General features: G+C 37.4%; 1 protein-coding gene across 4 annotated transcripts in view; it reads right to left on the reverse strand.

The window, feature by feature from the left end:
* The window catches only part of RRM2B (ribonucleotide reductase regulatory TP53 inducible subunit M2B), a 54,353-nt gene that overhangs the window by 27,420 nt on the left and 1,798 nt on the right, over nucleotides 1-25,135 (reverse strand). For 2 of the 4 annotated variants that reach the window (XM_037802665.1, XM_037802664.1), the window contains exon 2: nucleotides 15,416-15,571. In XM_037802665.1, coding sequence (XP_037658593.1) covers nucleotides 15,416-15,457 — 42 coding nt within the window. In that variant the 5' untranslated portion in view covers nucleotides 15,458-15,571. Of the gene's footprint in view, nucleotides 1-15,415; nucleotides 15,572-17,647; nucleotides 17,737-25,135 lie in introns of all 4 variants that reach the window. The other 2 variants (XM_037802666.1, XM_037802668.1) reach the window with 2 other exon arrangements.

The following is a 25,135-nucleotide window of genomic DNA, read 5'->3' on the forward strand; positions in this document are numbered from 1 at the left end:
TAAAAATGTAGCTTATGAGGGGTGACAATGGGATTGGGAAAGCCATAAGGACCACACTCCACTTTGTGTAGTTTATGGATGGATGCGTAGAAAAATAGGGGAAGGAAACAAACAGACAAAGGTACCCAGTGTTCTTTTTTACTTCAATTGCTCTTTTTCACTCTAATTATTATTCTTGTTATTTTTGTGTGTGTGCTAATGAAGGTGTCAGGGATTGATTTAGGTGATGAATGTACAACTATGTAATGGTACTGTAAACAATCGAAAGTACGATTTGTTTTGTATGACTGCGTGGTATGTGAATATATCTCAATAAAATGAAGATTTAAAAAAAAAAAAAAAAAAAAAAACTGACCAAGAAGGAATGGAAGTGAATAAACTAATAACTTTCAGCAGCCATTGCTTTAACATTTTATATAATATTAAGCATATTGTTAGAAAGATTAATAGACTGTAGCTGCTGTTTCACTGCCAGCTAATCTACTTAATACCCAGAAGTAATGTCAGGCAGGTAACAATATGGGTTTTAAAGCAATTTAAAGGTATGCCTTACTCTGGGAATAGAAATATTTTTTTAAATGTTTACTAGAATTAGCTCCTTGGAATCAAGAGTGACATGCATTCTAGAGATTGGCAGAATCTACAATTTAAAAGTTGTCTTTAGGACAGGAAACACTCCTGCCCATCGCCAGCCCCATAGCCCAGAGCTGCCCCAGACAACCCAGTGTGACGGAAGTGCTTCAAATAACAGGCACACACCACAAAACTGGGCGTGGACATTAGCCTTCCCTGCAACCTCAGCTGAATGTCCCAGAGCTGGGAAGGGGGAGCAGTGTGAATTAACAGAGCCCCATTCAGCCATCATTTGAGCAGACTGGGAGCCTCCCAACACAGCCCAGCAGCCCAGAACTGCCCTGGGGGGACGGCACTCACCTGTGACATAGCACAGTCATCCCTCAACAGAGGACCCGGGGTGCACAGCCTGGAAGAGGGGCCCACTTGCAAGTCTCAGGAGCCATACGCCAATACCAAAGACTTGTGGGTCAGTGGCAGAGACAAACTGTGGCAGGACTGAACTGAAGGATTAGACTATTGCAGTAGCTTTAAAACTCTAGGATCATCAGGGAGATTTGATTGTTAGGGCCACCCCCCCTCCCCGACTGCCCAGAAACACGCCCCACATACAGGGCAGGCAACACCAACTACACACGCAAGCTTGGGACACCAATTGGGCCCCACAAGACTCACTCCCCCACTCACCAAAAAGGCTAAGCAGGGGAGATCTGGCTTGTGGAGAACAGGTGGCTCGTGGACGCCACCTGCTTGTTAGTTAGAGAAAGTGTACTCCACGAAGCTGTAGATCTGATAAATTAGAGATAAGGACTTCAACTGGTCTACAAACCCTAAAAGAACCCTATCAAGGACAGCAAATGCCACGAGGCCAAAAACAACAGAAAATTATAAAGCATATGAAAAAACCAGACGATATGGATAACCCAAGCCCAAGCACCCAAATCAAAAGACCAGAAGAGACACACCTAGAGCAGCTACTCAAAGAACTAAAGATGAACAATGAGACCCTAGTACGGGATATGAAGGAAATCAAGAAGACCCTAGAAGAGCATAAAGAAGACATTGCAAGACTAAATAAAAAAATGGATGATCTTATGGAAATTAAAGAAACTGTTGACCAAATTAAAAAGATTCTGGACACTCATAGTACAAGACTAGAGGAAGTTGAACAACGAATCAGTGACCTGGAAGATGACAGAATGGAAAATGAAAGCATAAAAGAAAGAATGGGGAAAAAAATTGAAAAACTCGAAATGGACCTCAGGGATATGATAGATAATATGAAGCGTCCGAATATAAGACTCATTGGTGTCCCAGAAGGGGAAGAAAAGGGTAAAGGTCTAGGAAGAGTATTCAAAGAAATTGTTGGGGAAAACTTCCCAAATCTTCTAAACAACATAAATACACAAATCATAAATGCTCAGCGAACTCCAAATAGAATAAATCCAAAAAAACCCACTCCGAGACATATACTGATCACACTGTCAAACATAGAAGAGAAGGAGCAAGTTCTGAAAGCAGCAAGAGAAAAGCAATTCACCACATACAAAGGAAACAGCATAAGACTAAGTAGTGACTACTCAGCAGCCACCATGGAGGCGAGAAGGCAGTGGCACCATATATTTAAAATTCTGAGAGAGAGGAATTTCCAGCCAAGAATACTTTATCCAGCAAAGCTCTCCTTCAAATTTGAGGGAGAGCTTAAATTTTTCACAGACAAAGAAATGCTGAGAGAATTTGCTAACAAGAGACCTGCCCTACTGGAGATACTAAAGGGAGCCCTACAGACAGAGAAACAAAGACAGGACAGAGAGACTTGGAGAAAGGTTCAGTACTAAAGAGATTCGGTATGGGTACAATAAAGGATATTAATAGAGAGAGGGAAAAATATGGCAAACATAATCCAAAGGATAAGATGGCCGATTCAAGAAATGCCTTCACGGTTTTAACGTTGAATGTAAATGGATTAAACTCCCCAATTAAAAGATATAGATTCACAGAATGGATCAAAAAAAATGAACCATCAATATGTTGCATACAAGAGACTCATCTTAGACACAGGGACACAAAGAAATTGAAAGTGAAAGGATGGAAAAAAATATTTCATGCAAGCTACAGCCAAAAGAAAGCAGGTGTAGCAATATTAATCTCAGATAAAATAGACTTCAAATGCAGGGATGTTTTGAGAGACAAAGAAGGCCACTACATACTAATAAAAGGGGCAATTCAGCAAGAAGAAATAACAATCGTAAATGTCTATGCACCCAATCAAGGTGCCACAAAATACATGAGAGAAACATTGGCAAAACTAAAGGAAGCAATTGATGTTTCCACAATAATTGTGGGAGACTTCAACACATCACTCTCTCCTATAGATAGATCAACCAGACAGAAGACCAATAAGGAAATTGAAAACCTAAACAATCTGATAAATGAATTAGATTTAACAGACATCTACAGGACATTACATCCCAAATCACCAGGATACACATACTTTTCTAGTGCTCACGGAACTTTCTCCAGAATAGATCATATGCTGGGACATAAAACAAGCCTCAATAAATTTAAAAAGATTGAAATTATTCAAAGCACATTCTCTGACCACAATGGAATACAATTAGAAGTCAATAACCATCAGAGACTTAGAAAATTCACAAATACCTGGAGGTTAAACAACACACTCCTAAACAATCAGTGGGTTAAAGAAGAAATAGCAAGAGAAATTGCTAAATATATAGAGACGAATGAAAATGAGAACACAACATACCAAAACCTATGGGATGCAGCAAAAGCAGTGCTAAGGGGGAAATTTATAGCACTAAACGCATATATTAAAAAGGAAGAAAGAGCCAAAATCAAAGAACTAATGGATCAACTGAAGAAGCTAGAAAATGAACAGCAAACCAATCCTAAACCAAGTAGAAGAAAAGAAATAACAAGGATTAAAGCAGAAATAAATGACATAGAGAACAAAAAAACAATAGAAAGGATAAATATCACCAAAAGTTGGTTCTTTGAGAAGATCAACAAGATTGACAAGCCCCTAGCTAGACTGACAAAATCAAAAAGAGAGAAGACCCATATAAACAAAATAATGAATGAGAAAGGTGACATAACTGCAGATCCTGAAGAAATTAAAAAAATTATAAGAGGATATTATGAACAACTGTATGGCAACAAACTGGATAATGTAGAAGAAATGGACAATTTCCTGGAAACATATGAACAACCTAGACTGACCAGAGAAGAAATAGAAGACCTCAACCAACCCATCACAAGCAAAGAGATCCAATCAGTCATCAAAAATCTTCCCACAAATAAATGCCCAGGGCCAGATGGCTTCACAGGGGAATTCTACCAAACTTTCCAGAAAGAACTGACACCAATCTTACTCAAACTCTTTCAAAACATTGAAAAAAATGGAACACTACCTAACTCATTTTATGAAGCTAACATCAATCTAATACCAAAACCAGGCAAAGATGCTACAAAAAAGGAAAACTACCGGCCAATCTCCCTAATGAATATAGATGCAAAAATCCTCAACAAAATACTTGCAAATCGAATCCAAAGACACATTAAAAAAATCATACACCATGACCAAGTGGGGTTCATTCCAGGCATGCAAGGATGGTTCAACATCAGAAAAACAATCAATGTATTACAACACATTAAAACTCGAAAGGGAAAAATCAATTGATCATCTCAATAGATGCTGAAAAAGCATTTGACAAAATCCAACATCCCTTTTTGATAAAAACACTTCAAAAGGTAGGAATTGAAGGAAACTTCCTCAACATGATAAAGAGCATATATGAAAAACCCACAGCCAGCATAGTACTCAATGGTGAGAGACTGAAAGCCTTCCCTCTAAGATCAGGAACAAGACAAGGATGCCCGCTGTCACCACTGTTATTCAACATTGTGCTGGAAGTGCTAGCCAGGGCAATCCGGCAAGACAAAGAAATAAAAGGCATCCAAATTGGAAAGGAAGAAGTAAAACTGTCATTGTTTGCAGATGATATGATCTTATATCTAGAAAACCCTGAGAAATCAACGATACACCTACTAGAGCTAATAAACAAATTTAGCAAAGTAGCGGGATACAAGATTAATGCACATAAGTCAGTAATGTTTCTATATGCTAGAAATGAACAAACTGAAGAGACACTCAAGAAAAAGATACCATTTTCAATAGCAACTAAAAAAATCAAGTACCTAGGAATCAACTTAACCAAAGATGTAAAAGACCTATACAAAGAAAACTACATAACTCTACTAAAAGAAATAGAAGGGGACCTTAAAAGATGGAAAAATATTCCATGTTCATGGATAGGAAGGCTAAATGTCATTAAGATGTCAATTCTACCCAAACTCATCTACAGATTCAATGCAATCCCAATCAAAATTCCAACAACCTACTTTGCAGACTTGGAAAAGCTAGTTATCAAATTTATTTGGAAAGGGAAGATGCCTCGAATTGCTAAAGACACTCTAAAAAAGAAAAACGAAGTGGGAGGACTTACACTCCCTGACTTTGAAGCTTATTATAAAGCCACAGTTGCCAAGACAGCATGGTACTGGCACAAAGATAGACATATAGATCAATGGAATCGAATTGAGAATTCAGAGATAGACCCTCAGATCTATGGCCGACTGATCTTTGATAAGGCCCCCAAAGTCACCGAACTGAGCCATAATGGTCTTTTCAACAAATGGGGCTGGGAGAGTTGGATATCCATATCCAAAAGAATGAAAGAGGACCCCCACCTCACCCCCTACACAAAAATTAACTCAAAATGGACCAAAGATCTCAATATAAAAGAAAGTACCATAAAACTCCTAGAAGATAATGTAGGAAAACATCTTCAAGACCTTGTATTAGGAGGCCACTTCCTAGACTTTACACCCAAAGCACAAGCAACAAAAGAGAAAATAGATAAATGGGAACTCCTCAAGCTTAGAAGTTTCTGCACCTCAAAGGAATTTCTCAAAAAGGTAAAGAGGCAGCCAACTCAATGGGAAAAAATTTTTGGAAACCATGTATCTGACAAAAGACTGATATCTTGCATATACAAAGAAATCCTACAACTCAATGACAATAGTACAGACAGCCCAATTATAAAATGGGCAAAAGATATGAAAAGACAGTTCTCTGAAGAGGAAATACAAATGGCCAAGAAACACATGAAAAAATGTTCAGCTTCACTAGCTATTAGAGAGATGCAAATTAAGACCACAATGAGATACCATCTAACACCGGTTAGAATGGCTGCCATTAAACAAACAGGAAACTACAAATGCTGGAGGGGATGTGGAGAAATTGGAACTCTTATTCATTGTTGGTGGGACTGTATAATGGTTCAGCCACTCTGGAAGTCAGTCTGGCAGTTCCTTAGAAAACTAGATATAGAGCTACCATTCGATCCAGCGATTGCACTCCTCGGTATATACCCGGAAGATCGGAAAGCAGTGACACGAACAGATATCTGCACGCCAATGTTCATAGCAGCATTATTCACAATTGCCAAGAGATGGAAACAACCCAAATGTCCTTCAACAGATGAGTGGATAAATAAAATGTGGTATATACACACGATGGAATACTACGCGGCAGTAAGAAGGAACGATCTGGTGAAACATATGACAACATGGATGAACCTTGAAGACATAATGCTGAGCGAAATAAGCCAGGCACAAAAAGAGAAATATTATATGCTACCACTAATGTGAACTTTGAAAAATGTAAAACAAATGGTTTATAATGTAGAATGTAGGGGAACTAGCAGTAGAGAGCAATTAAGGAAGGGGGAACAATAATCCAGGAAGAACAGATAAGCTATTTAACGTTCTGGGGATGCCCAGAAATGACTATGGTCTGTTAATTTCTGATGGTTGTAGTAGGAACAAGTTCACTGAAATGTTGCTATATTATGTAACTTTCTTGGGGTAAAGTAGGAACATGTTGGAAGTTAAGCAGTTATCTTAGGTTAGTTGTCTTTTTCTTACTCCCTTGCTATGGTCTCTTTGAAATGCTCTTTTATTGTATGTTTGTTTTCTTTTTAACTTTTTTTTTCATACAGGTGATTTGAAAAAAGAAGGGAAAGTTAAAAAAAAAAAAATAAAAGTTGTCTTTAAATGTACTTTATAGATACCATTTTGTCTCAGGAAGATTCTTAAGTATGTTTTACAATAACCTTGTAAACATTTGAAATATGTAGTTGTCCTTTGTCCTTTATTTATTTATTCTAAGAAAGTCCCAATCTTTTTGACCTTTACAAAACGAACTAATGCTCCATCCTTTTAATCATTTTAGTGTTCTTTTCTCCAATCCTTTTCCCATAATGTATTCTTGAAATGTTTACTGAGCACCTACTGTATGCTAGATACTGTGCTAAGTGTTGGGGATACAACAAGGAGAGAGGGGGCAATATATGCATACATCTTTTAAAATATGTAGCTAAAAATCAGGTTCTAGTGTTCTATTAAAGAGCTCAACTCAGGTATAACTGAAGGACATCTTCCTGGTTCTTATGTTTTATACCCTTGATATTATATTTTAATACTACAATATGCTTGCACTTAAATATTATACTTTAACTTATTTCTTTGACAGCTCAGCTTTGAAAGGTCTTATAAATTTTTTAACTATATATTTAATATATAGTAAATATTTTTTACTGTATTTTTTACCATTTCATATTTAGGAAATATACCCAGGAATCCATTTTTCTCATTATTGAGCATTTCTTTAGTTTTTGAATGTCACTTAGAATTGTATTCCTATCACCTGAAACATAAACCTTCCTGTTAAGCTTTATCTCATTTGAGTAAACTCTCAATTTCACCATCTAAATACTGATTCTAAACTAGTTGATTATCAGAATTTCCTGGGTGGCTTCCAAAAAATTCCTAGATCCCAGACCTTCTGGCTTCTGTATAAGGGTTCTGAAGATCAGCCACATTTGGGAACTATGCTAAACCATTCATAAAACAATGAAGCCTAAGTTGATTAAATCATAACATTTAATTTACTTAAATGAAAAATATTTGAACTAAATTTTTGACAGCCTATAGGTTATCTACAAAATGTTTATCATCCTATATATTTCAATTTTTAAAAAAGAGTGCTTTATAGTCACAGTACAACACATATGACATTTGCCAATAGGCAAATAATTTACACATGAATTTCAAGAAACCCAAATATCAGAAGTACATTTTTTTACTTTTTATTTTGAAATATTCTCAAACTTATAGTACAGTTACTAAAATAATACAAATTCCATACAGAGAATGTAAACATACCCCTAACCCCACCCCCACCCCCAGATACACAGATCCATCAACTTTAACATTTTGCTACATTTGCCATAAAATTCTATCCATTTATATATCTATTTATCAATCTGTTTTCTGAACACTTGAGTGTATATTGTATACATCATGCTCCTTGAACACTTAATATTGCCATAACATTTCCTAAGAATAAGAATATTCAGTTATATAACCACCTTAAGTACAGTTACCAACTTCAAGAAATTTAACACTGCTACAAAGCTTACAGTCTATAATCCAATTTTTTCACAGTCCCAATAATATCCCTTTGAGCCTTTTCTCCTCCTTGGCTACATCCCATCCGGTATCATATATTGCATTTAATTGTCATTGTCTCTTTAGTTTCTCTTTCTTTTTTTTTTTCCAACTGTGGAAACATATGTTCAAAAACTTTCCCATCTCAACCACTCCCAAGCATATCATTCAATGGGATTAATCATATTCACAATATTATAGTACCCTCACCATCTTCCATTACTAAAACATTCCCATCTCCTCAAACAGAACCCCTATACCCATTATGTATGAACTCTCCATTCTCCCTGACCCCCACACTTGGCCACCTGTACTCTAATTTCTGTCTCTATGAGCTTACATATTTTCCAATATTTTCTTTGTAATTGCCATAGGGCTTAAACTTAACATTCTAAATCCATGACAATCTCATTTGCTTTGATACCAACTTAACTTCAGTAGTACACACAAACTATGTTCCTATAACCCTCCATCCCCCAAACTTTATGTATTCTTGTCACAAATTACATGTTTATACATTATGAGTCAAAAACCACTGATGTATCATTACATTTTATGCATTTGCCTTTTAGATCCTGTAAGAAGTAAAGAGTAGAGTTACAAACCAAAAGTACAAGCACTGGCATTTACATTTACCCATGTTGTAACCCTCACCAGAGTTCTTTATTATTTCATGTGGCTTCAATCTATTATCTATTTCAACCTACAGAGCGGCCTTTAGCATGTCTTATAAGGCTGATCTAGTAGTGACAAACTCCCTCAGCTTTTGTTCAGCTGGGAATGTCTTAATCTCTCCCTCATTTCTTTTTTTTTTTTTTTTTTTAAATTCAGTTTTATTGAAATACATTCACACACCATACAATCATCCATGATATACAATCCACTGTCCACAGTATGATAACATAGTTATGCGTTCATCACCACAATCTATCTCTGAACATTTTCCTTACATCAGAAAGAACCAGAACAAGAATAAAAAATAAAAGTGAAAAAAGAACACCCAAATCATCCCCCCATCCCACCCCATTTGTCCTTTAGTTTTTATCCCCATTCCTCCACTCATCCATACACTAGATAAAGGGGGTGTGATCCACAGGGTCTTCACAATCACACTGTCACCCCTTGTAATCTACATTATTATATAATTGTCTTCAGGAGTCCAGACTGCTGGGTTGGAGTTTGGTAGTTTCAGGTATTTACTTCTAGCTATTCCAATACATTAAAGCCTAAGAGGTGTTATCTATATAGTGCATAAGAATGTCCACCAGAGTAACCTCTCAACTCCATTTGGAATCTCTCAGCCACTGAAACTATTTCGTCTCATTTTGCATCCCCCTGTTGGTCAAGATACTCTCAGTCCCACGATGCCGGGTCCACCTTCATCCCCGGGAGTCATATTCTGCATTGCCAGGGAGATTTACACCCCTGGGAGTTGGGTCCCACGTAGTGGGGAGGGCAGCGAGTTCACCTGTTGAGATGGCTCAGTTAGAGAGAGAGAGGGCCACATTTGAGCAACAAAGAGGTACTCAGGGGGAGACTCTTAGGCACCATTACATGCAAGTTTAGACTCTCCTTTGTGGTAATGAGCTTCATAAGGGCAAGTCCCATGCTCGAGGGCTCAGCACATCAAACCGCCAGTCCCAGTGTTTGTGACAACATCAACACCAGTCCAGGTGAGGATGTCCAACACATCCGCACCTTCCCCCAGATCCTCGGGGCTGGGGAGGAGGAGGCTGTAAACATATTTTTTATTATCTGCCCAAATTACTCTAGGATGTGTCACTATTTCACTCCAGCCTATACTAACCTACCGTATCTCACTTCCTATTCAAAGTTCCATGCAATTGTGATGTTTGAACAAATCGACTGTAGAGTTGTACCATTTAGAAAATTTAGACCCTGTACCAAATAGATATCTATTCCCTTGGTCTCATATGAAAGTTGAAGTTTTAAAACACAATCAGTTTCAACATTTACCCTTTGGCCTGGCTTGCCCTGGTCTTAACCAGACCTGCTTCATTCATATCACTAATTGAAGTCTGGGCTCTTTTTTTTTTTTTTTTTTTTTTTTTTTGACAGTGGCTGTATGCACTAATACTGACATTCATATCTGCCGAGCTCTAGCTCTGAGTTTCAGGTGTCTCAGAGATATGCATTGTTCCAGAGACCAATCAGGTTATACGCTAGGGGATCAGCATCTCAAAGTTTAGAGACAGGCCTTACAATTCAGGGATAGAGTTAACTGCTGTAAGAGCTTACAATCTAGGGACTATTAAAATTATTGTGTCCACATTAGGCTATGTTCTAAGATTCAATTCTGAGTTTACACATTGTAGTTAGTCCATATTGGTGAGGCATCATCCCTCTCACCATGTTTTCTCCAACACTTACTCCTATATATATATTTTCCTACAATTTTATAGAGTTATCCACAGTGTACAATCAGTTGTTCATGGTATCATAAAGTTGTACATTTATCACCACAATCAGCACTTGAACATACTGATTACTACAAGAAAAAAAAAATTTTTTTTTTTTTTAGCAATAAGAAAAAATGATAAAAAGAAAAATAACATGTCATACAATACAATATACTACTAAGGACAGCAAATAACACCACTACCAAGAATCCCATATTACTCCCCTATATCCCCCTTTCATATACATTTAGCATTGGCATATTGCCTTTGTTACATTTAATGGAGGTATATCACAATGTTACTGTTGACCATAGACTCCAGTTTGCTTTGATTATATTTTTTCCTGAATACCATCCCTTTTTCAAATTTCTACATGGTTGACATTCATTTGCTTTCTCACATGCAAAAACATTTTTATATTTGTATATTTAGTAACAGTCATTGGCCACTGCAGTTTTTGCCACGTTATACAGTCCCAGTCTTTATCATCTATCTTTACCTCTGGTGTCATACATTGTCCTATCCCACCTCTTTCAGCTTTACTCACAGACATCTTTGTTCAGTGTACTTACAATACCGTGCTACCATCACACAGTATTATGCTATCTATTTCTGGATCTATGCAATCAATCCTAAACATTCTGTAGTCCTTCAGCATCAAATGGCTGATCTCTGCCCTCTTTCTATCTTCTGGTCGCCTGTGTTGTCAGCTTTTAACTCCCAAAATTTGTTCATTAATGTCTGTTCATATTAGTGAGACCATACAGAATCTGTCCTTTTGTTTCTGGCTAACTTCACTCAACATAATGTCCTCAAGGTTCATCCACATTATTACATGATCCATGCCTTTGTTCTGTCTTACAGCTGCATAATAGTCCATCATGTGTATATACCACAGTTTGTTTATCCACTCATCCTTTGATGGACATTTGGGCTGTTTCCATCTCTTGGCAATTGTGAATAATGCTGCAATAAACATTGGTTTACAAATGTCTGTTTGTGTCTTAAGTTTCAGTTCCTCTGAGTATATACCCAGCAATGGAATAGCTGGGTCATATGGCAAATCTATATTTAGCTTCCTGAGGAACCTCCATACTGTCTTCCAGAGCGGTTGCACCATTCTACATTCCCACCAACAATGAATAAGTGTGCCTCTTTCTCCACATCCTCTCCGGCACTTGTCATTTTCTGTTTCTTGGATAATGGCCATTCTGGTAGGTGTGAGATGATATCTCATTGTGGTCTTGATTTGCATTTCCTTAATAGCCAGTGAAATTGAGCATTTTTTCATATGCTTTTGAGCCATTTGTATTTCCTCTTCAGAAAAATGTCTGTTCATGTCTTTTGCCCATTTTTTAATTGGATTGTTTGTCTTTCTGTTATTGAGATGCAGGATTCCTTTATATATTCGGGATATTAAACCCTTATCTGATATGTGGTTTCCAAATATCATCTCCCATTGTGTAGGTTGCCTTTTTACTTTTCTGACAAAGTCCTTTGATGTACAAAAGTGTTTAATTTTGAGGAGATCCCATTTGTCTATTTGTTCTTTGGTTGCTCTTGCCTTGGGTGTGAGGTTCTCCCTCATTTCTGAAAGACAATTTTGCTGGATACAGAATTCTTGGTTGGCAATTTTTTGCTGCCAGCCCTTTAATTATGCCATTCCACTGCCTTCTTGCCTCCATAATTTCCAATGAGAAATCAGCAAACTTACCGAAGCTCCCTTGCAAATGACACATTGCTTTTCTCTTGTGCTTTCAGAATTCTCCCTTTATCTTTACTATTCAACAATTTGATAGTATGTTCAGTGTGGGTCTATTTGGGTTTATGCTGTTTAGAGTTGAGTGTCTTGGATGTGTACATGCATATCTTTCATTAAATTCGGGAAGTTTTCAGCCATTGTTTCTTTAAATATTCTTTCTGCCCCTTTCTCCCTTTCTCCTCCTTCTGTGATTCTCACAATGCCTATATTGGTATGCTTGATGGTGTCCAATAGGTTTCTCAGGCTCTGCTCACTTTTCTTCATTCTTTCTTCTTTCTGTTTCTCAGACTGAATGATATCAATTGTCTTATCTCCAAGTTCTATGATTCTTTCTTCTGCCAGCTCCAATCTGCTATTGAACCATTCTAGGGAATTTTTAATTTCTGTTACTGTGGTCTTCAGTTCTGTTTGGTTCCTTTCCATAATTTCCATCTCTCTAATGAAATTCTCTTTGTTTTCATCTATTGTTTTCCTGATTTCTGATTTCCTTTGGTTCTTTGTCCGTTTTCCTTTAGCTCTTTCAGCATATTTAGGACCATTTTTAAAAAAAAATTTTTCTGGAATGATCCCAGGTCTGATCATCCTCATTAATGGTTTCTAATGCTTTAATCTTTTCCTTTGCTTGGGCCATTGCTTCCTGTTTCTTTGTATGTTTTGTTATCTTTTGTTGAAACCTGGACATTATGATATTTTAATGTATCACCGAAATTTAGACTCTGAGGCATCTGTTCCTTAAGCTTATATTATGACAGGCTTTCCTTGATTAATAGGAATTAACCAAAAATTTTAAAAAGGAAGAAAAAAAGAAAACACCTTTTCCAGTCTTTGTAGACTGACCTGTGCAAATGCTCTTTTTCAGGGCTTATCCACACAAAGAATTTAGAGAATAGTTCCAGGAAAAAGTACAAGGGCCTCCCTGATTCTTTCTGCATATGCATCTTGTCTTGGGCATGTGCATGTGGCCCCAGAAATTCCTCTGTATGACCCTAGGAATTCCCCCATTTACATGGTTCCAAAAGTCTCCTCTTTCTTAGCAAACAGTTTCCTCATAGTCAAAGGCACTGCACTGAATGCCCTACAGCCAGCAATCCTTTGTCCTAGGCAGCACAACTCGACTGCTTTCCCATAGTCTTCTATAGGAGAGCATGGTGAGCTGCCTTTTACATGCAGGGCAAGTTCTGGGAGAAGTCCCTTGGGCCACTGCCAGACAGACAGACCAGACATGCATGTTCCCAGTAGGTGCACAATGGTTACTCTGCTCTCTCTATAGCTGGGACCAGGGATCCGCACTGAGAGCACGGGCAAGCCGATGAGGGGTAGGAGATGGGCCAGTCAGGGTGTCATGAGATTCTACTGCTTTTAAATGGCCTTTTACTGAATTCAATGCTTACCCTGTTACTGCAGACCTTTACTGTTTCCTAAAACTTTGAGAAAGATATTTCTGCCAGTTTTTGCTGGTTGTTCAAAACTTCTGTTGGGGGACAGAGCCCTGAAGCTCTGTCTCAATCCACTATCTTGAATGGGGTGGGATCTCAGAAGTACCTTTTTAACTCATGAGCGAAAAGGACACCTGTGTACTCCATTTTTCTCTTAACTACATCTAACAGAGAACTTTCTAAAAACCACAGATAGTTAAGGACTGTCAGCTATGCCAAACCTTATGACCCAGTTTGAAAATACTGTGCTTTGTTGTTTTATACAACTACAATATAACAAAGATGCTGACAATATAACAACACATTATAATAAAGTTGGCTAAGTGGGTAAAAGTCAATATAATAGAGGGCTCAAAAACTGATGCCTTCTATGATTTCTTATTTAAATCTTTCCTACTGTATGTGTAAAATAACTTACATTTGTTTAGTGCTAAGTGTCAGGCAGCATTCTAAGCATCTCATTAATCCTCATAACAATCCAATGACTCAGGCACTATCAACCCAAAACACACAAAGGGTGACAACTTTCTCAAGTCCAGTGGTAGAGCTAGTAAGTGACAGAGCCAGGATTTGTTCCTAGGCAGTCTGGCTCCAAAGCATGCATTCTTAACAGTGTATATTTACATTGACAGAGTCGATCTATCTCAGAATCAATCTCAGTCTGTCAATAGAGAGATGTACACAAACATATTCGCATTTATCTATATATATACACACACATATACATATCTATACATATATACATTTCTATATATCTTTATATATACATCTCTGTGGGTATAAATGAATATATATAAATCTCTCTGTATACACATGTGCATATACAGTCATACATATGCACACACACACAGAGTGAATGAAAGTTCTATGCAGATATCACCCATCATGATCAGAAATGAAGACAGTGGTTATTTGGGTATTTGGTTAGATTACAAAGGAATCACTTGAATGACAAATTGTTATATCCAAACCAGTAAGTATTCTCTAATTTGCTATGCTCAATTCATTTCCTAGGTAGAAAATGCCACATTAACAGAAAGCATTCTATAACCGCCTCGTCTGTTAGGGGGAGCTGTGTCTGGTTTGATGTGGCTGAGGGGAGGGCCATATTGGGAGAAACACTCTAAATTTAGCTGGCAGGCTCAGGAGTGCCTGCACTCTCTGCCTGCTTAAGTGCTCAAACTCCTTGAGTAACAGCTCATTCTGTACAATCAGAAAAGTCTCTCAATTGAAAGCAGTGTTCTTGAAGCTTTCACTCTTTGTTTCTAGCTGCAAAATATAGCTAAGCTACAATTTTATTTATTCTGCTGACCATCAGTAAAGACTAGCCTTTCTGGCTATGGTAAATGAAAAATCTGTTTAAAAATAGAAAATGTTCTAAATATATTAGAAGTAAAAATTTGGTAGAATGAGGTGCCATTTTTGCAGCAAGAAACTTATTGACAGACAGTAGTTTAAACAGAAAACATTGGGGAAAACTATATTCAGTCTCAGTAATTCCAAACATGAACTTACACAACTTACCCTATTCAATGTATCTTAAGTTAAAATTTTTCAATATCCTATAACAGAAGATATGAACATCGCACTCTTGAATACGAATGCTAATAAATAAAGATAATCCTACTCACCTCTTCTGCTGTCCAGAAGGATGCCTGTGCCTGTTTATACATTTTCCAAATATCGGGGTACTGGATTGGAAAGATGACAAAACGGCGAGAACTCTTTCTTAGGAGCGGCTCTTCACTTGACTTCGCCTCATTTTCACTGGTATCTGAAGACAATCTCTTTTAAGAATAAAGTATTAACACCTTATTTATGTAGACATTTACATTTTATTTGTATCTAAACACACAGTTGGGAAGTTTGGGAGACAGCATAGGTTTGGGAGCCAGTCTGCCAGGGTTGAATCCTTACTCTTGATAGTATCTGGTTTATAGTGTCTGGTTAGTTGTGTGATCTTAGGAAATTGCTTAACTTCTCTGAGCTTCAGTTTCCTCATCTATAAAATAACACTATTGCATTTTTTTTAATTTTTTAACAGCTTTATTCACATACCATACAATCCATCCTAGGTGCACAACCAATGGCTCTTAGTATAATCACATAGTTATGCATTCACCACCATAATTAATATGAGGACATTCTCATTTCTTCCAAAGAAAAAAATCCCATTCCCCTTCTATCTCCCGATTATTGGCATTTAGCTTTGGTGTAGTGCCTTTGTTACAATTAATACAAGAATATTACAATGTTACCGGTAACCATAGACCCTAGTTTACATTAATCCTATTTTTCCCATACACCACCCTATTAAAACCTTGTAATAATGATATAATGTTTGTTCTAGTTCATGGAAGAACTTTCTTATATTTATACAATTAACCACCATCATTGTCTACTCTAGGTTTCACTAAGTAATACAGACCCAGATTTTATCCTCTAGCTTTCCTTCTGATGACATACATGACTCTAGCCTTCCTTTCAACCATACTCATACTCAGCTTTGTTAATTATACTTACAGTATTGTGCTATCACACAGTATTGTGCTATCCATTTCCAAACCTTTACAATCAACCTTATTGAACATTCTGTGCTCCCTACTCATCGATTGCCCAATCTCTACTTACTATCTCCTGATAACCTATGCTTTCAACTTTAGCCCTCAGAGTTTGCTCATTATAGTTAGTTCATATTAGTGAGAACATACAGTATTTGTTCTTTCATTTCCGGCTTACGTTTCTTAACATAATGCCCTCAAGGTTCATTCACATCATTGCATACCTCACGACTTCATTCCTCTCTGCAGCTGCACAATATTCCATGGTACACCACAGTTCACTCTTCTGCTCATCAGTCATTGGACCCGTGGGCTGCCTCCATCCATTGGCAATCATGAATAATGCCACCATATACATTGGTGTGCAAATGTCTATTCCTGTCCCTGCTTTCAGTTCTTCTGAGTATATATCTAGTAATGGGATTGCTAGATCAGAGGGCAATTCTATACTTCGCTTCCTGAGGAACCAGCACACTGCCCTCTAGGGGGGCTACAACATTGTACATGCCCATCAACAGTGAATAGGTATACCTCTTTCTCCACTACTCCTCCAGCACTTGCAGTTTTCAGTTTATTTTTTAAAAACAGTTTTAATCATGTACCATACACTCTATCTTAAGTGTACAATCAATGGCTCCTGGTATAATCACATAGTTATGCATTCATCATAGGTTTACTCTGATGATTAAAAAATGCTTTAAACAGATCTGTACATAACAATCAACCAAAGTATTGCTACTTTGAGACTAAGCACTAAGCTGGATCCATAATTGTCTTGGCAGGCAAATGTCTAATTTTGTGGACAAAATGTCCTTTCAGTGCCTCTCTCAGAGATAGAATAATGGTACTGACAGAATATTGTTTTAAGCTACTTTTTAACATCAATGCTTTGTTTTCTAATCTTAATTGAAATACTTCAATAATTATATGAAAAACTTCTCAGCCTTTACTCTTTCTTAATCTTCCTATATAACAATTTGTTATTCTTATTTACATCTCAACATTACTGTATATAGTTTCACTGTGGACTGTTCCAAAGCTTTGTAGAATAAAATGAGAAATGCATACCTATATACATACCACTTGGAAATTTGCTGGCACTCAAATGGGGGATAATACCACTTAATTTTTTAAAAGGTAACTGGCAATAACAGAAGACCTGTGCATGCATGTAAAGAATATTTGCAAATAGGCTAAAAATGTATAAATCAAGATTATTAAGAAACATTTAAATTTTGGACTCCTAACCAAAATGTCTCTCTCTCTCCTGTGCCAGGGCCCATCATATTCCTTCATCCTTACCAATGTCTCCACCCATCACCATACCTCTCCAAAGCAAGTGTGCATCATAATATCCAGGGACAGGGCAGATGAGGCTAAGGCAAGGCAAGCTGGAGAGAAAAGCCCAAAATGAAGGCATGAGGCTAAACAAATACAGGTGGGGCTTGAGCACTTCACACATACTGCCATTATAATACAAATTGTCTGGTTTTGTAACTACTTATTTAAAGGCATGTACATCCTCAATAGAGTACCTGTCCCCCCTCCACACACACACCAGAGAGTAGTTTTTTTTTATTTATTGTAGGGCTCCCCAACCCTAGTACTCTGTCAAGCATAATGTCAATAAATGCAGCTAAGTAAGTGAATAGGCTTCTAATATCTCTTCATCCTGTGCTTATATTACTGGATGCCTTTGGAAAAAATAGGCCAAAATACATCAGTGAGATACATCTAAAAAACAATGAAATCAAGTCTTCTCTGAGCAACCCCACACCTCACCCACACACCCTAAAGGCTTGGATAAGGTATGCCTCCTAATACATTGTTGTACTTATCCCTGAAAGCACATGACACACTGCAGTTTAATTTCCTTTGGTCCCCTCTAGACTATGCTTCCTGAAAGTTAAAACCATCTTCACCTTTGTGGAATCCCTAGAGCCTAGGACAGTACCTGATGCTTATTATACATTCAATCCACAAATATGTGAGTAAATTTTTTAAAATGGAAGCTGTCAAGTTTTTAGTTTACTTTTTTTTTGTTGCCATTAATAGCTTCCAGTCTTAGAGGAGTCATAAGATACTAAGACACTGAAGTTCCAGGCTCTAGTGCAGAAGGTATACATAAAAACAGTTCTTCTGGGTACGGCAATGAGGCTGCTTTGAAATCACCAATCACCACACAGATTTACTTACATTATTCCACTTAATCCATACAACAACTCTGCAAATAGATAACATTACTCACATTTTACAGATGTGGAAACTAAATCTTAGCAGAGGTAAATAACATATCCAAGATCCCCCAACTAGTAAGTGACAGAAATAAGATTAGAACCTAGATATGTCTGAATACAAAGCCTTGCCTTAAGCTATATCTGCATGTGTGTGGACAATGAGCTAGAATAGGGCCAGTCTACTCCTAAAATTCAGAATTCAAAACAGTGAAATGAAGTAAGGTTAAAGAGAGTTTATAGTACTTTCTCGTGATAAGCAAAAATAATTTAACAAATGGTAGTGATGTAACCAATGAAATGAGTGTGGGGAAAAATCACCAAATTTGATTTCTAGGAAAAGTGAGAAAAATAAAAGTAATTTCCTTGTAAATAAAGTTGATCAAATCAGGGTGATATGAGACTAGTGAAAAACAGTTACAATGGCAAGGTTTAAGTAAGTTTTAACTGGCACAAGTTTCAAAATCCACAGGGATTCAAAAACCGCATTAGCCCGCCTCCTTCCCTTCCCCAGGTGAAAATCTCTGTATGTTATGAGATAATGAAGCATTTTATTGATGGGCACGTGTTTCACATGTGAGTGTGACAGTAAAAATCATGCTGAGAATCAGTTTTTTGGAAATTGCTACCTCTACAGCATATATTGATGTGAACTAAATGACTATACTGGATTCTAAATTGTTCTTTATCATGCCACAGTGTTTTCACTTATAATAAGAGTGTAACATTATTCATGTTTTCAGGCAACTCATTTAATCCGAGTATCACCATCTACAACTTGAAGATAATTTCTGCCACACCTAATTCAAAAGAATGTTATAAAGATCAGAGGGACTAATATAAGTAAAAGAACTTTGCATACTCTCAAGTACTATAGGCTTTTTATGAACCATTATTATTAAACTATTGGGAATGTTTCAGGTTCACCTTTTAAAGTTGTCCCTATTTTCTTCAGACAATAATGGCAATTATTTGATTAATGAACCTTCTATGACTGCCCTAAGGAATTTTCATTCATGAAATACAGAACTGCTGGAGAGGCTTAAAAAGGAAGACACTCACCAAGAATTGGGATAAGCTAGAATGAATGCTCAAATTAGAGGGCAGAGAGGTCTGGGGAGTCAATGAATATTTCAAATCTGTCTTGGCCCACATTGCTGTTCTCTAGATTGAGCTTTTATCACTGTGTAGTATTTTGACAGCATTCTGAATTCATTCTTTTCATTAGCTATTTTCTAACTGAGGTACAGGTATAGATTCAGAACTGAAATTCTTTACCTTCACTGAATTTGCTATGTAGGGTATACTGAAAGTTGGAAAGGACATCACAAATATTAAGTAACTCTTTGGCACCAGGCACTCTCACCTTGAAAGGAATTTTCAAATGCTGATAAACTGACTAACGCTAAGATCCAAGATACTGCTGAAGAATAGCAGTACCTTTAAATTAGAGTGAAGGTCACACTTGTACACAATTGTTTCTGTTCCATCCTGATAATATGGAAGTGGTTAAGAAAAGAGGCTGGACTAGGAGAGTATTCTGAAAGATTTTGCAATGTAAAGAGAGCAAGATTTACCCGGAAGATCGGAAAGCAGTGACACGAACAGATATCTGCACGCCAATGTTCATAGCAGCATTATTCACAATTGCGAAGAGATGGAAACAACCCAAATGTCCTTCTACAGATGAGTGGATAAATAAAATGTGGTATATACACACGATGGAATACTACGTGGCAGTAAGAAGGAACGATCTGGTGAAACATATGACAACATGGATGAACCTTGAAGACATAATGCTGAGCGAAATAAGCCAGGCACAAAAAGAGAAATATTATATGCTACCACTAATGTGAACTTTGAAAAATGTAAAACAAATGGTTTATAATGTAGAATGTAGGGGAACTAGCAGTAGAGAGCAATTAAGGAAGGGGGAACAATAATCCAGGAAGAACAGATAAGCTATTTAACGTTCTGGGGATGCCCAGAAATGACTATGGTCTGTTAATTTCTGATGGTTGTAGTAGGAACAAGTTCACTGAAATGTTGCTATATTATGTAACTTTCTTGGGGTAAAGTAGGAACATGTTGGAAGTTAAGCAGTTATCTTAGGTTAGTTGTCTTTTTCTTACTCCCTTGCTATGGTCTCTTTGAAATGCTCTTTTATTGTATGTTTGTTTTCTTTTTAACTTTTTTTTTCATACAGGTGATTTGAAAAAAGAAGGGAAAGTTAAAAAAAAAAAGAAAAAAGACAAACAAGGGAAAAAAAAAAAAAAAAAAAAAAAAAGATGTTGTGCCCCCTTGAGGAGCCTGTGGAGAATGCAGGGGTATTCGCCTACCCCACCTCCATGGTTGCTAACATGACCACAGACATAGGGGACTGGTGGTTTGATGGGTTGAGCCCTCTACCATAAGTTTTACCCTTGGGAAGACGGTTGCTGCAAAGGAGAGGCTAGGCCTCCCTGTATTTGTGCCTAAGAGTCTCCTCCTGAATGCCTCTTTGTTGCTCAGATGTGGCCCTCTCTCTCTGGCTAAGCCAACTTGAAAGGTGAAATCACTGCCCTCCCCCCTACGTGGGATCAGACACCCAGGGAAGTGAATCTCCCTGGCAACGTGGAATATGACTCCCAGGGAGGAATGTAGACCTGGCACCGTGGGACGGAGAACATCTTCTTGACCAAAAGGGGGATGTGAAAGGAAATGAAATAAGCTTCAGTGGCAGAGAGATTCCAAAAGGAGCCGAGAGGTCACTCTGGTGGGCACTCTTATGCACACTTTAGACAACCCTTTTTAGGTTCTAAAGAATTGGGGTAGCTGGTGGTGGATACCTGAAACTATCAAACTACAACCCAGAACCCATGAATCTCGAAGACAGTTGTATAAAAATGTAGCTTATGAGGGGTGACAATGGGATTGGGAAAGCCATAAGGACCAAACACCACTTTGTCTAGTTTATGGATGGATGTGTAGAAAAGTAGGGGAAGGAAACAAACAGACAAAGGTACCCAGTGTTCTTTTTTACTTCAATTGCTCTTTTTCACTCTAATTATTATTCTTGTTATTTTTGTGTGTGTGCTAATGAAGGTGTCAGGGATTGATTTAGGTGATGAATGTACAACTATGTAATGGTACTGTAAACAATCGAAAGTACAATTTGTTTTGTATGACTGCGTGGTATGTGAATCTATCTCAATAAAATGATGATTAAAAAAAAAAAAAAAAAAAAAAAAAGAGAGCAAGATTAATCTATAAACCTTGGAACTGGGCTTGAAATGACATATTGCTTATTTTCATGATGCTTAGAAAAATGTACAAACACATATTTTAATATAATTTCAGGGAGCTCATAGATTGGGGGAAAGGCAGTTGATCCCAGTAAGGCATAACTCAACCAGTGGAAACAGACGTATGTAGGTGCATCAGGAAGCAGCGTACTAGTCACGTGCATTCTAAATGCTATGAGAATCCATATAGTTTACAGTGTTGGTAAATCCATAGAGTTGGTTAGGAATGAGTTGATTAAAAGAACTTTTGATAAATATGAAAAGAAACTGTTTGCTAAGTTTGATATAAATCTTCAACTATCATCTGTTCTCCAACTTAAAATAATGGGTGCATCAAAACAGCTTCATCATTACAATGATTGACTTTTTAAGTAAGTGTTATAAACAGTAACATAAATAAAACAAAAACAAAAACAAAAAAAAATAAATAAAATTATACTAATAAAATAGACAAAAATAGATTTGATTTACCAACTGGTGTTCCACTTATGATTTTGTGTGAAAAATGGGCTCAGGTGTTACACATGGGAGGGCCCTGAATGTAAATATGTTATCAGTTTTGCCACAGCTATTTTCCAATAGCCCTTTTGATACAGCTGTTTTGACACTTCCTTTTTTACTTTAATGTCATCATTCTGATGAAGAAAAAAAAATTAACTGCCAGTTTTTAAAATGCATACGCCATCTCTAAGCTTTTCTGAGGTTAAGGTATATCCACTTTACATATTAAATGGATATTTAAAAGTTGATTTTTAAAAAACTTTGGAGCAGGTCAACATGGCCTGTGTTGGTATATCACACTTTGGCATCTAGACTCCAACCTATAGAATATTGGGAGCCACTGAAGATTTCTAATCAGGCAAGTAACATAATTGGATCTGTTTTAAGACCACTTTTGTAGAAATATGTGAGAAGAGAAAGTGGAGATAGAGATTATTGTACTACCTATCTCTTGACTGAACTAGGATATCATCAGCAGAAACACAAAAGAAGAAGACTGATTTACGAGATATACAGAAGTAGAAATAATTATTCTTACTAAAAAAATGGATTGGGACAACAGGCTAAGAGTTGAAGATGCACTTGAGGTTTCCAGCTCCAGTCCTGGGTGATCAAAACAATAAATGAGAGGCATGTAGAAGGTGTACAGTACCTGGGGAATAAGTGAATAAATCAGACAACAATTCTTGCTTCTCAAATTAGATGTTAACAAAATTTTAGTGTGAATTAATTCTCCCCACCAACCCAAGCGACAACAATAAAAAGGTACAAAGTTGTTAAAAAGTAACTTAGGAAATTGGATAATGAGTTAAGTTTCAAGGTGTCCAGCAGGTAGCTGAAAAGGCAGCACTACTGTGCAGAAGTGGTGGAGATCCCTTTAGTAGTCATCATGGGAATGGAAGCAAATCATCTAGAGCAGCAAGACAACTGAGAGTGCACCTCCAGAGAATGCCAATAAAGGGCAGACTGAAGAAGAACCAGCTGGGATTTAAAGTGACTAAAATGGAGGTAGGACAAACAAAAGCAGAGACAGGAAAGTGAGATGACTTGACTAAAGCACAGGGTCAACAGAGACGGAGGAATTCCATAAAGGACACATGGAGCTAGGCTCTGGATATCAATCAGACTAAGAGGTTAGGAATTAATACTGTGGACCAAAGATTTTCAAACATCTGGGTTGCTGGGAGACTCACACTTCATCTCTCTCTATTTGCTCCCACCCCCGAGGAGTATAGTTTGAAAATTGTTCCTATGGATAATCATGGAGAGTTTCTGAATAAGAAATTAACACAAATAGAAGTGGCATGAGGAATAGTAAGCTTATATCCATGCACAGGATGAATTAGAAAACAGAAACACTAGATTTGGGTAGCTACTAAGGAGTCATGGTGGATGAGGGCCTGAATTAAGACGTGGCTGTTAGCATAAAAAGGCAACTTCGACAAGACTTTGCCAGTCTGAGGAGTAAGGCATTTCTTTGGTGGTGAGACACTTTTGGGGGTTTTTATTTGGGGGGGGGGGGATGATGTGGAGGCACTGGTTTAATAAAGGATTAATGTGGCAGTGATAAACAGGATTTGACTGCAGGTTAGACTGGAGGTACAGAGACAAGTGAGTTTTAACTGCACAGATGTGAAGTGATGAGAATCTGAAATAGTTTGACAGTAGGTATTCCTTGGCAACATTCTGCTGTCTCTTCCAGAATGACACTTTCATTTTCTGCCTGCCTCAGTTTCTGGTCACTTGGTCCCAAGAGGTTCCTGGACATGCCAGGACACCTATCTAGGTCAAGATTCCCCAGGTGGCCCTCACTGCGACCTGATCTAGGCTGGCATTCTACATGGCCTCTATGTTCGATCTAGCCCCAATTCCACTACTTCCATTTATTTGCCTTTACCTCTTGGTCTATGTCTTGGATGAAGTGGCATCTTTGGATGCTATCATGCTCATACAGTATTTACAGATATTTTTATTTTCATTCCCCCATTCCCACCAGATCTAACAAATACTGGCCTAGGAGCAATAATTTTGTTTTAGACCAAGCTCCACTACTGAGTTGTGTGGTCTTGGGCACATTATTTAATCTTTTCTGGTCTAAATTTTCTTACCTTGAAAATAGGGGTTATGAATTTAATTAATGATAGTTTACTTTGAGAAACTCGTGAAAGCTATGGACCCCTTTCTCAGAAGATTCACATTTGCATACACAAAATCTACATATAACATTGGGGATTCATAAACCTTCTTTAAGCCCATCTATGTAGCTTTTAGGGCAGTGTTTCGTAAAGTATGTGTATTGGAATCACCCAAAGTGCTTGTTAAAAAAGCAAACCCCAGACGCATCCCAAGAGATTTTGATTCGCTTCCTTGGGGTATGGGCCCAGTATCTATTTTTTTAACAAAGTATTCCAGCTGATTCTGATGCAATTGACTCCTGCTGCACTACCAGATAGAGAGAAACAATTGGTTTCTGGCATCCTGGCATCTGAAGTTAAAAACTGTCGGACTAGATGCTAGACCTAAAATTCTGCCTCTGTCTTTGTGGGTCTGTATCACTGAAGTAGGGGTAATAAATGAAAAGATAACTTCTAGGTCTTAAACCTCAGTGACTGCTGATGCCATTAGCACAAACAGAAAAGCTTCAATTGTTCGAGTAGAGTGGGGAAATCAGTACTAAACGGACTCATTTTAAAAAGAAAAGTTTGAGGGATATTTAAAAATTTGTTTATGAGTTACTAAGTGTTTACAAAATCGCAATTAAATAAAACCAA

Source organism: Choloepus didactylus, chromosome 14 (assembly GCF_015220235.1).
Source record: "Choloepus didactylus isolate mChoDid1 chromosome 14, mChoDid1.pri, whole genome shotgun sequence".
Taxonomy (NCBI): Eukaryota; Metazoa; Chordata; class Mammalia; order Pilosa; family Megalonychidae; genus Choloepus; species Choloepus didactylus.